The 13,313-nt window shown below is 40.4% G+C and overlaps 1 protein-coding gene and 1 non-coding gene across 4 annotated transcripts in view; one reads left to right on the top strand and one right to left on the bottom strand.

Moving 5' to 3' along the window:
- The window catches only part of CUNH5orf15 (chromosome unknown C5orf15 homolog), a 106,765-nt gene extending 93,452 nt beyond the window's left edge, over positions 1 to 13,313 (bottom strand). For 2 of the 3 annotated variants that reach the window (XM_040622456.1, XM_008691616.2), the window contains exon 1: positions 13,139 to 13,264. In XM_040622456.1, coding sequence (XP_040478390.1) covers positions 13,139 to 13,259 — 121 coding nt within the window. In that variant the 5' untranslated portion in view covers positions 13,260 to 13,264. Of the gene's footprint in view, positions 1 to 408; positions 936 to 13,138 lie in introns of all 3 variants that reach the window. The other variant, XM_008691615.2, reaches the window with a different exon arrangement.
- Positions 7,353 to 7,515, top strand: LOC121100834. Its single transcript, XR_005832627.1, has one exon. It is a non-coding gene; the product is annotated as a U1 spliceosomal RNA (small nuclear RNA).

Below are 13,313 nucleotides of genomic sequence, written 5' to 3'. Positions count from 1 at the left end.
AAATATGTAATAATTTTACAACCAGGGGCAAAAAAGTTATTAAAATACTATTAAGTTCAGTGCTTAATTAAAAGTATTAAATTAACAATCTTTCTCCATAAATATTCCCACTGAAGTAGCAATGCTACCTTAAGACATAATACCTGTTTTTCAAAAACCACTAGGCTTTAGCTTTGCTCATTAAAAAACAATCTGACTTCTTTTTTTAGAAGCACACAAGGTAAAGCCTTTTGTCTGTAATTTGTTAAAATATACCACAGGTTTATAAACTGATCAGACATCTTGATATTTTACCATCAATTTAAACTTGATTAAAAAAGAAAAAATTCTGAATCATCAAAAATATTAGTAAGAAATATGACTGAGATAATAAAGGGTAATCAAAGGGTCTGAAAACCCCAAACATACCTTCCTTTTGTTGTGATATGTAATGTAAACAACAGCAATACAAAAAGCAAAAATAATAAGATGAAAAAAGAAATGGCTATCTTCCTCTTCAATATTTGAGGATGGTGTCTTAAAAGATCTCACTGACTGTTCAATTTCCATATAGTTCCTGTTTTCTTCCAGGGCCTCACTGGACTCATCATCCCTGGGGCTGGTGGTCCAGTCATAGTCCGGTTCTCCATAGTCTCCATTGTCCAGAGTGTCTTTGGCAGTGGACGGAGAACTATTGAGCGTGAGAAGATCCTCCTCCTCTATGCTGGGATCTTCATTGTTATCTGTTTCCTCTTGAGACAGAGAAGTAGTAGGTGAGGGATGAGGGGCTACAGATGCCCCTCCACCTTTCTCTGTACTAGCTGTGGATTGGAGAGTGGTGCTGGTTTGGAAGACAGAAAGTTTGGTTTGGTTTTCATGTGTTAAAGCACTCATATTTGGAGCAGAAACATCTGGCTGGAGTACAGTGTGGCTCGGCAAATCAGTTTGTGGTAGAGCTAAAACAGTGAATAAAGAGCATTAAACTGAAATCTCCAACTTTATCTCCGCCAAGCTAGAAGCATATTTACCTAAATTTTTCACTAAGCATTTCTTTTTGCCAAATTTCTCTTTCCCTTGAGAATTTGTTAGTAAGTCTCAATAGCCAGCAATCAGTTACATTTCTTCTTATACATTCACCAGGTAATAACTCTTTAGCCAGAAAGTAACAAGTTAAGCACCATAAAAGACCGACTACATTACACAGCCTGTCATCAAAAGAAAAAGGAAAGAATGGAGAGGGGTAACTTTAGGTCACAATGGGTGAAATTCACACAAAGCTCTTATCCATCCACTCTGTTTTCATTTCACAAAGGGGCTGGACTTCAAAAACCTTTGTCCAGACTGCACCCCATCTCCAGAACAGAAAGACTGGTGGCTGATCCTAGCTCAAGTAGATCACAAACTAGATACAGAATGTGAACCTAACGGGTACCTGGATGGCTCAATCAATTAGGCGTCTGCCTTCAGTTGAGGTCACGATCCCTGGGTCCTGGGGTAGAGCTCTGCGTCTGTTTCTCCCTCTTCCTCTGCCACTTGCCCTGCTTGTGCTTTCTCTCTCTCTCTCTCAAATAAATAAATAAAATCTTTTAAAAAATGTGAACCTAAATGTTTTCAATACAACAAATTTAAGAGAAGCTATAAGCAAGCTGTAGTCAGCATTTCTAAGTGATACTAGAACTGAAAGACCTCCTCTCCCAATTCTTTCTTTCTTCTTTCTTTCTTTCTTTCTTTCTTTCTTTCTTTCTTTCTTTCTTTCTCTTTCCTTTTTTTTTTAAAGCTATTCTTAGGGAGAAGAAAGCAGAAACTCCTAAAGGGGAAGAAATGGAAATTGGGTTGGAAACTTGACAACTAAGTGTGAACTAGACTATTTTAAAGATTGAGAAAGGCAATCCAGTAAGAGAATGACACCAAATACATACAAGCTTTTACTTCACTATGCTCCTACCCACTCAGTGTGGTTTACTAAAGTAGTTTAAATTATTTACAGAAGTAACTCTATACACCAAAAGTTCAGAAGAATCTCTGCTGAAATTTAACAGGGTTTCTAATATACGATCTAATGTAGTATCTATTGAAAAGCTTCAAAAATATCCATTTTACTTGCAAAAAAAAAAGGAATTGTCTGGGGCGCTTGGGTGGTGTAGCTGATTAAGCGTCTGACACTTGGTTTTAGCTCAAGTCCTGATCTCAGGATTGTGAGATTCAGCCCTGTGTGGGGCTCCACACTCAGCACAGAGTCTGCTGAAGACTCTCTCTCCCTCTCCCTCTGCCCCTCCCCAATGTGCACGTGCTTTCTCTCTCTAAAACTATATAAACCTTTTTTTAAAAAAGAGGAACTGGGGGAATCTGGGTGGCTCAGTCCTTAAGTGTCTGCCTCCGGCTCAGGTCATGGTCCCAGCGAGCTGGGATCAAGTCCCGCATCCGGCTCCCTGCTTAGCGGGAAGCCTGCTTCTTCCTCTCCCACTCCCCCTGCTTGTGTTCCCTCTCTCGCTGGCTGTCTCTATCTCTGTCGAATAAATAAATAAAATCTTAAAAAAAAAAAAAAAGAGGGGGAACACAAGCAGGGGGAGTGGGAGAGGAAGAAGCAGGCTCCCAGTGGAGGAGCCTGATGTGGGGCTCGATCCCAGAATGCCGGGATCACACCCTGAGCCGAAGGCAGACACTTAACGACTGCGCTACCCAGGCGCCCCTAGTGTTCCCTCTCTCACTGCCTCTCTCTCTGTCAAATAAATAAATAAAATCTTTAAAAAACAAAAAATAAAGAAATAAGAGGAACTGTACATGAGATCTAAAAATACAAAGATACTATTTTAAAGTCTATCAAATTAAAGTAAAATATTTTATAGGGGTAAGATTAAACCAAATCATTCCCTGGCTTCACAAACATGTGCATGCATGTAAATTAACAACCTAACAGACCACTCTTTGTTCAAACATGTAATACTTGAATACATGAATACACTCTGGTTTGTGTATCATAGTTGACACCTATTTTGTATAGAAAAAATAGGTAGTTTCAGTTGGACTGAATGGAATCTCTTAGAAAAAATAATTTAATCAGGCTCCTCCGCTATGAGCCTGCTTCTTCCTCTCCCACTCCCCCTGCTTGTGTTCCCTCTCTCGCTGGCTGTCTCTATCTCTGTCAAATAAATAAAATCTTAAAAAAAAAAAAAAAAGAAAAAAGAATTTAGTAAGTTGGTAAAAAAAAAAAATTAGTAAATTAGTAAAGTCTTACAGTCTTTTCAACAGTTGGTTCCTTGAAACTTTCCACTGGAAGAAAAGAAAGAAACAGGGCCTATAATTGAGTACAGTATTCAGCAAACTATTAACAGGAATTTCTTAAAAGAATTTTTATATTTGCATTTACAAATTACTATTTCTCTAGTATATTTAACTTTCCTGCCAAAGTTAGGGAAGATATGATTTAAAATATAATTTTAAAACTGGGAGCCAACTAACCAACCTTGATTTTTTTAAAAAATTGTTTTTCTATACTTGACTTTTGGAATAATCACGTATAGCACACACTTAGGCAGCACATATACTAAAATAGAACAATCATGTATCTTTAAAGGACACAAGCTGATAGGAGTGTGAATGACTGTAATTATCCCCACCTCCCACCCCTCTCCAAGTCCAGAAACCCATCCATCTGGAATTCAGTCAGATATCAGAAAATCCCTTCTTTTATCCTTTACTTTTTTGTTATAACTGAAAACTAGCTCTCCCTTAAAGATTCACTTTCCCTGAAGCCCTTTTAATTAATATTTGTTTTTAGACCCACATCCTTGCACCACTGGGTTTGTAAGAGGGGAAACTATTCTGGGGTGGAGGGTGGGACAGAGGGGCCCTTCCAGGCCATTCTCCCAGTCCCTTCCCTAAATGCACGAGCCTTGATTCTCCTATCATCAGCTATCACCCACTAACCTTTGTCCACCAACTCCCAGTCACTGTTCCTATTCTCAATAATTTTAGCTCCTGGCTCTAGAGTTCATTCTACCCAAGTGCTCCTATCTTGAGCTCTCTTCTGATGAGCCAGACCTCCCCTTTACCTTAACCTGTCAAATCATGGTCACTATCATCACAACTCTTCCATAATCTCAGTTGCATGCATCCTAATTGCTGACATGACCACCTATCCTAATTCATTCCCTGGCATTCTGAATCCAACAGGACCTACAATTCTCTGATCCTACCATCTTTTCAGTCCCTCATGACCACTATCGCATCCTTGCCCAACACCCTTGTCCTTTCCTTTACCCAGATTCAATTTTGTAGTCAGCCATGAACCTTCCCTTACGTACACCTCCAATCCCCTTCCCCCTTGCTGACTCTATCCCATTCACTTGGCAAGGCTACATCCCAAGTTAAACTCTATTACTCCCCATCAGCACCAAGCAGCTGAACATGGCTGGAAATACACAACCATGTCACCGGTTTTATTTCATTTTATTTTTTTTTTTAAAGATTTTATTTATTTATGTGACAGAGAGACAGCCAGCGAGAGAGGGAACACAGCAGGGGGAGTGGGAGAGGAAGAAGCAGGCTCCCAGCGGAGGAGCCTGATGTGGGACTCGATCCCGGATCGCCAGGATCACGCCCTGAGCCGAAGGCAGACGCTTTAACGACTGCGCTACCCAGGCGCCCCGGTTTTATTTCATTTTAAATTCAATGCCAAAAATTCAGGTGTACAAGTAATGTTGTTGGCAATTATACTGTATTTTTCTAGTCCATTTACCCTCCTACTCCCTTAGGAGGCCATTCATATGCTCCTTTGTTCTCAAACTACCTAACACCTTCTCTGTTGTCCTTATTTTCAATGGATGGCATCACTTCCTAACTTTTCTGAGAAAAAAGCCATGAGAACTTACATGAACCACCAGAACTCCAGACTCATAAATCCAACTGCTACTTGACATCTCCTCTTGGATATCTGACATTCGAATTAACACATTCAAAATGAATTCTTACTTAGGCTTCCAGGAAGATGGGAGTAGACAAACTTTCCCTATTCCTCCACTGAAAACTACTAACCCAATATATTATATATAAAATAACATAAGACTCTGAAAGGTGGAGAGAATAAGGCAGAATGGTTAGAGACCTCAAGACCTGAAGAACAAGCTAGTGGTGACTTCCCTGGATTTTCTTTTTTACCTCATGTATTCTAGACTTGTAGCTGAAGAAGCCAACAACATGGAAACATTAAGGAGTATGTACAAAAACATGTCCTCCCCTGTCCCACTGCAAAAAAAAAAAAAAAAAAAAAAAAAAAAAAAAGCCTGTTCTCTCTAACCAAAAAATTAGGAGAGAGGCAGCCTACCAAGAAAGAAAACTATTTTAGACAATGAATCCTCTACTCCAGGCAAACACTTAAACACACACACACAAACACAAACTGTGGCTCCGTTCATACCCACACCAGCAAAGGCCAAGTAGAGAGCCCAGACTTCTACCCTCAGCAGGCTATAACAAGATGTCTCTTCCCCTCCAGTGTAATGGTGTCAGAAGAGGCCTAGTAGAGAGTCAAGACTTTAATCATCACCCAGTAGTAACAAGGCCACTCCCACCACTATGTAAGTGCAGACCATGACGGGAGACAGAACTTCCACCCTAGTCCAGAAGTAACAAGGAGACTATCACCCTAGATTTCTACATCTACCTGACAGTACTGTGAGGCAACCCCCTCTTCCCCTGCCAGAGCAATGTCATAAAAAGCCAACTAAAAGAGAAAGTTAAGACCAGAGTCTTTTTTTTAATTAATTAATTAATTAATTAAGAGAGAAAGAGAGGAGAAAGCATAAGCTGAGGGAGAGAGAGGGAGAAGCAGGCTCCCAGCCGAGCAGGAAGCCAGAAGCGGAACTCGATCCCAGGATCCTGGGATCATGACCTGAGCCGAAGGCAGACATTTAACAGACTGAGCCACCCAGGCACCCCAAGACCAGAGTCTTATCTGAGAAACAAACTGAGGGCTTCAGAGGGGAAGCAGGTGGGGGAATTGGATAGGCTGGTGATGGGTAGTAAGGAGGGCACGTATGGCATGGTGCACTGGGTGTTATACGCAACTAATGAATCATGGAACTTTACATCAAAAACCAGGGACGTACTGTATGGTGACTAACATAATATAGTAAAAAAATATTATTATTAAAAAAAAAAAAAACACCAGAGTCTTAAACATACAAACTACCACAACTCACCCAGTATGAAATACATGATGTGAATAGCCCTGTACTATTAATGGAATTGAATCTTTAATTTTAAAACTCCCAAAAAATTAATCTCCAGTCCCAGACGGTTTCATGGAGAATTGAATGTTTAAAGAAGACCTATCACCAATTCTACAGAATCTCTTCCAGAGAACATGAGGGAACACTGTTCAATTCATTTTATGAAGCTAGTATTATTATCCCGATACCAAAAGCAAAACCATTACAGAAAAAGAAAACTACAGACTAGTATTTTTCGTGAACATAGCCACAAAAATCCTTAACAAAATATTAGCAAATAAATGAACGAAGGTTATTCCAGGGACGCAAAACTGATTCAGTATTCAAAAATCAATCAATGCGATCCACCATATTAACAAACTAAATGAACTTTGACTTAAGTCTCACACCTTATACAAAAATTAACTAAAATGGGGGCTCCTGGGTGGCTCAGTCGGTTAAACAGCTGCATTCAGCTCGGGTCATGATCCCGGGGTCCTGGGATCGAGCCCCACATTGGGCTCCTTGCTCAGCAGGGAGCCTGCTTCTCCCTCTTGCCCCTGCCGCTTCCCCTGCTTGTACTCTCTCTCTCTCTCTCTGACAAATAAATAAATAAAATCTTTTAAAAAAAAAATTAACTAAAATGGATCACAGGGGCACCTGGCTGGCTCAGTCAGAGGAGCATACAACTCCTGATCTTGGGGTCATGAGTTCAAGCCCCAAGTTGGGTGTAGAGATTACTTTAAAAATAATAATAAATAAATAAATACAATAAAAATAAAAATAAAAATAAAAATAAAAATGGATGACAAATTTATTATTTTTTAAAGATTTTATTTATTCATTTGAGAGAGAGAGAGAGTGAGCACAAGCAGGGGGAGAGAGAGGAAGAGGGAGAAGCAGACCCCCCCACCCCACCCCGAGCCAAGAGCACAACGTGGGACTGGACCCCAGGACACGGAGATCATGACCTGAGCCAAAGGCAGATGCTCAACAGTCTGAGCCACCTAGGCACCCTTGGATCACAAATTTAAATGTAAACTGTAGGGACACCTGGGTGGCTCAGTTGGTCAAGCATTCAACTCTTGGTTTCAACTCAGGTCATGCTCTCAGGGTCACGAGATCAAGTCCACCTCCTGCTCCGCACTCAGCATGATTCTGCTTGGAATTTGGCAGGGGAGATACCATGATCACGAACGTGGTTTTCCCAGCGCGAGGCTTATCCACTGCACTTATTCATTGTGCTAACCCCTGCAATTTCCCCAAATGTGGGAAACTCAACTGCATAATTTGTGGTAGTGGGGGACGGCATTCGTGCTTTCCCATGGTTTAAAATTTAAAAAAAAAGAAAAAAAAGGAATTATCTCCCTTTTCCTCTCCCTCCCCCTGCTCTGGAGCAAACACATGCGCTTGCTCTCTCGAATAAATAAATAAATCTTCTAAAAAATAAAAATAAATGTAAAATATAAAATTATAAAGCTTTTAGAAAAAGACAAAGGGGAAAAAGTCTTTAGAATCTAGGACTAGGCACAAATTTGTAGACCTGACACCAAAAACACAGTACATAAAAGGAAAAAAAATCCATAAATTTGATTCTATCAAAATGAAAAACTTTCGCTCCATGAAGACTTTCCTGTGAGGATGAAAAGATAAGCTACACAAAAAAAGAAATATTTGTGAGTCCCAACCCAAAAAGACTAGTATCCAGAATACATAAAAAAATCTGAAAACTCAAAAATGAAAAAGCAAACCATCCAATTAGAACACAGGCAACAGACAAAGAGGCACATTTCAGCAAACAGAATATACAGATGGCAAATAAGCACAGGAAAAGATATTAGCCACTAGGGAAATGCAAATTAAAACCACAATAAAGGTATCACTGCACACCTATCAGAATGACTAAAATAAAAAGTAATGACAACACCAAATACTGGCAAAGATGCAAAGAAGCTAGATCACTTAACTGTTGCTGGTGGTAACATAAAATAGAACGACTATGCCAGAAAACAGTTTGGCAGTTCCTTAAGAAACTAAATATGGAACTACCATACGACCTAGCTATTGCACTCCTGGGCATTTATCCCAAAGAAATGAAAACTTACAATCACACAAAAAAATCTGTACATGAATGTTTACAGCAGCTTTAATCATAAAAGCCAAAAATTGGAAGCAACCCAGATGTCCTTCAAAGGATGAATGGTTAAACAAAGTGCAGTGTGTCTATATAATAACAGAATATTACTCAGCAATAAAAAAGAACAGACTATTAACACATGGAACAATTTGATGAATCTCCACAGAATTATGCTAGGTTAAAAAAAAAAAAAAGCCAATTCCAAAAAGTTATATACCATATGATTCCATCTATATCACATTCTTCAAATGATAAAATTAAATAAATAAATAACAGATTAGTGGTTGCCAGGATTTCAGGAGGGAGTGGGGACAGGAAGGGAGAGTGACTATAAAAAAGCAACACGAGGGTGATGGAAATCCTCTTTATCTTGACTGTATCCATGTCAATACTCTGGTTGTAATATGGTAGTACAGTTTCTTAAGATGTTACCGCTGGGGAAACTGGGAAACCAGGGTCTGTATTACTTCTTAGAACTGCAAATGAATCTACAATTATTTCAAAATAAAAAGTTTAAAGAAATATATTTTTACTTCCCACTCCAAAAACAGTAAGGCCTTCTAAATGATCTGCCTGCTTCTACTTGAACTCCTACTGTCCGCTCTCGACACAGCAGCCAGAGTCATCCTGTAAAAACTGAAGTTCAATGATGTTACTCCTCTGTTTAAAACCCTCTGGGAACTCTCCATTTCTCTCAAAAGTGAAACTGAAAGTCTTTGTAATAGCCTACAAGATCCCACATGATCTGGCACCCATTACCTCAACCTCATCTCTTACTAAACTCCCAAACTACTCTATCCCTGTTGCCTACTTAACAGAGAGCACTAAATGTTTACTGAATATGCTCTTGACCCAGTTCTCACCATAAACCCTACACCACTTCCCAGTAGCATCTTTGCACCACACCCTCTGAAAAGCCTTTCCCATAGTTTTCAGCCAGGCAAAACCCCACTCATTCTTCTAAGGGTATCTCCAATGTCACCCCCTTTGTTGTTATAATTCCAATACCTAGCACCAAGTAAGAGCAAAATTACTAAGTATTGTTCAAGGAGTAAAAAACTTGGATCTCCTGGGCCTCCACTCCTTCAAATCAGAGAATGTGATCTAGTCAGAAATGAAGAGTATTCAGAATAAAGGGATCTGACTTTATGGATTTAATTGTTGAGCTTCTACAATCATATGTATTACTTTAGACTTCTAAATGTTCCTTTTTTACCCTTTTCTATTTGATATTACCACTCTAGTTAAAACAACATTTTAAAAATAACTTTCTACATTTTATTCTCTTCTACTGGTCCCTTTTTAAAGCTGTCTTAAAATAACCTACATTGATACTTCTTTTTTTTTTTTTAAAGATGTTTTTTATTTATTTGACAGAGATAGAGACAGCCAGCGAGAGAGGGAACACAAGCAGGGGGAGTGGGAGAGGAAGAAGCAGGCTCATAGCAGAGGAGACTGATGTGGGGCTCGATCCCATAATGCCGGGATCACGCCCTGAGCCGAAGGCAGACACTTAACCGCTGTGCCACCCAGGCGCCCCCTACATCGATACTTCTTAAACAAGAACGCAGAGGACCCTGAGAATTCATTCACACTGGACTGGGAAACATTGCCTCAAAAACTAAACGCATTACACATTAAATTTAGGTCATCATTTGGGAGCAATTTGATGACAAACATATAAAGTAGGCACTTTTGAAATGACATGGCAAGACTTAATCATAAGGTGATCATCCAGTAATCCAAAATAAGGCTTATATTAATTTTTTATGCTTTGTCAAAATAAAAATATAGAACTATAAAATCCTTACAGCTTGCAGTACCCAAGTACTGTAATTTTAAAAAACCTAATATGGGGGGCACCTGGGTGGCTCTGGGTGGCCCAGTCGTTAAGCGTCTGCCTTCGGCTCAGGTCATGATCCTAACGTTCTGGGATTGAGCCCCGCATCGGGCTCCCTGATCAGCAGGAAGCCTGCTTCTCCTTCTCCCACTCTACCCCTGCTTGTGTTCCCTCTCTCGCTGCCTCTCTCTCTGTCAAATAAATGAATAAAATCTTTTTTAAAAATTTTTTTAAAAAACCTAATATGGAACAAGTTTAAATAAATCTAACGTAACTTTCTAACTTTCTATGCTTACTTCAAGTTTGGAATTCAACACATCCTAACTAGACTGTTATTTTTTTATTAGAAGAGTAATTACTTTGGGGCACCTGGGTGGCTCAGTTAGGCATCGCCTTTGGCTGGGGTCATGATCCCAGGCTCCTGGGATGGAGCCCCACTCGGCCTCCCTGCTCAGCAGAGTCTGCTTCTCCCTCTCCCTCCGTTCCTCCCCCTACTCATACTCTCTCTCTCAAAATAAATCTAAAAATCTTTAAAATAAAAAAATACAATAAATAAAAGAGTAATTACTTTGAAATCACTCTACCATAAGGTATGCTTACAAAAAACACTTCTCTTACCCAAAGTTTTACAAATGCCACGCTGTACTGTAATGTAGGTGCTTCCCTTTTAAGAGCATATATGTTAGTTTACATTTAGATTATTTTTAGTAGAGAATAATAAGAATTTTAAATTGGCAGAAAGACTCAGTAAAAAAAAGATTATCTAAAATGTCCCAGTTTAGTTGGAGCAATATTTATGGCACTCTAATAAATAAAGAGACAAGAAGACACCTTAATACTCCACACTCTCCCCCCACCCACGCCTGCCCCTCCCTACAAAATTTTCAACCAGGGGAAAAGCTGTTTGTGAACTACAGTTACCAGCTATATATTCCTCAAACTGTATGTCTTAAGCATTCCAGTAAGAAATATAAATGCTTAAATGTCAGGTTTTTTCTTAAATGATTAAGTAACCAAAACAATCATGCTACATAAGTACTTTAGGAACAGGAATATCTGTATCAACCAGAGAAATCTTTGTTATATTTTACTCATGATGAAAGGGCCTTAGGAAAATGAACCTCAGTCCTTCCCCAAAGACTTACAAATGCTTCTGGGACAGTGGCTGCCCTACCCTCAGTGCTGCTGAGGAAACCTAAGGAAGTAACCACAGCACCATAGTAAGCGAATGTATGGCCAGACAGTCCCTGTTGGCAAATAAGAAAACACTATCCCATTCACACTGTTTTTCCTCTGAAAATTCAAAAAAGATTTAAGGAGAAAAGCAGGACTGTGTCTTGGCCTAAAGAAAAAAGGAAATACTAAACAAAATACTGCTTAATCATTACAAATTCTTATTAATGGATTTGTTCCCCCTAAGTCTCGGGCCCTAGGTTACACATTTATTTCCTGATAAAGCCTTCAATATCCTCATTCACAATGTAACATTTCTACAAAAAGAAATACTTAATCATGCAGCGTTATTTACAAGAGCCAAGATATAGAAACAACCTAATGCCCATGGATGGATAACAGATAAAGATGTGGTGTGTATATACCATGGAATAATACTCAGCCATACACACACATAAAAATGAAATACGGCATTTGTGACAATATGGATGGACCTTGAGGCATTATGCTAACTGAAATAAGTCAGACAGAGAAAGACAAATACCATATGATTTCACTCGTATGTGGAACAAAAAAATCAAAACAAAACAAACAAGCAAACAAGCCAAACTCATAGAGAAGAGAATATGGTTGCCAGAGAAGGGGGAGTTAGAGGATGGTGAAACGGCAGAAGAGCACCAAAAGGTACAAACTTCCAATTACAAATTTTAAGTCACAAGAATGTAATATACAGCATGGTGACTATAGTTCATAATACAGTAATGCATATTTCAAAGTTGCTAAGAGAGTAAATCTTAAAAGCTCTCATTACAAGAAAAAAAAATTCGGTAACTCTGTATGATGATGAGTGGTAACTACACTTACTGTGGTGATGAGTTCCCAGTGTACACAAATATCAAAGCAGTATATTGTACACCTGAATCTAACATATTATATGCCAATCACACCTCCATAAATAATAAAAAGAATTTTAATATAAATTTTTAAATATTTTAAAGGAACTAATCAAATTCTACGACTCTATTAAAATGAAGCAGTTTTGTCCAGTTAACCCAGGACACAAGAAACCATGTTTACAAATATCTCCCTTGTCGCCTTCCTCCTCTCCTCCTCCCAAGCCCCTCAGGAGCTCAATGCCTCAGTATTCTGGCTCTTTCCCAAACACCAGAACCTCCCAGATCTCAGAGATGCACCAATACCCTAAGACAGCTTTTTCCCCTTCACTTTTGCTCTCCAAAATATTCCATCAGCTCAGTATGGTCAGTGCCCCTGCCCACCCTGGTCTTTACCACTTATCTCACCGGTTCCGGAAAGCGCCCACACTCCCTTGGCCCTGCTAGACCCCATGGGGTGCCTCCCCCCACCTTGGGACCCTCTTAGACACCACACCTCCAACCGCGGCCATCTCCTCTGCATCAGTTCCCTGTCTCCTCACAACTGCCCTCTCCAAGCAATTTCGGAGAACATACCACCGCCATTCCCTGTGGCAACTCATTCTTCAAGACTCTCTAGACAACACCGCCACTCCTCCCTCCACGCCCATCTACATACTCTGCTCCCTGCTCCCTGGATCCCCGCACCTCTCATCCCCACCTCTCGCGCTTCGCAGAGACCCCACCTCCTTAGACTCCCTCAGACAGCCTACTCTCCATCCTCGCCCCTAGAGACCGTGCCCTGGCTACACACAGCCATCTGCTCCGGACACTCCGAAGCGTCCTTTCCCCGGCCGGGCCTGTCTCCCCGCCCGTACCCCGCTCTCCGCGTCTTCCCGCGCCCGCCCTGCCGCCGCGCCCCCTTTACCACTGGACATGATGGCGGACGCAAGCAGGAGCGCCAATACTCCGGACACCTGAAGGCCAGGCGAGGGCCGCAGTTTCGCGTGCACGGTTCCCCTCATCCTCCTCACGGCAGCAGCGGCCATAACGGACTCCGCCAGGAGCCTGCGCTGTTGCTAGGCTCTACGTCATGACATCAG

This window comes from Ursus maritimus, unplaced genomic scaffold, assembly GCF_017311325.1.
Source record: "Ursus maritimus isolate PB19 unplaced genomic scaffold, ASM1731132v1 scaffold_5, whole genome shotgun sequence".
Classification (NCBI taxonomy): Eukaryota; Metazoa; Chordata; class Mammalia; order Carnivora; family Ursidae; genus Ursus; species Ursus maritimus.
The sequence above is the reverse complement of the archived record's forward strand: the minus strand, read 5'-3'. Positions and strand labels throughout refer to the sequence as shown.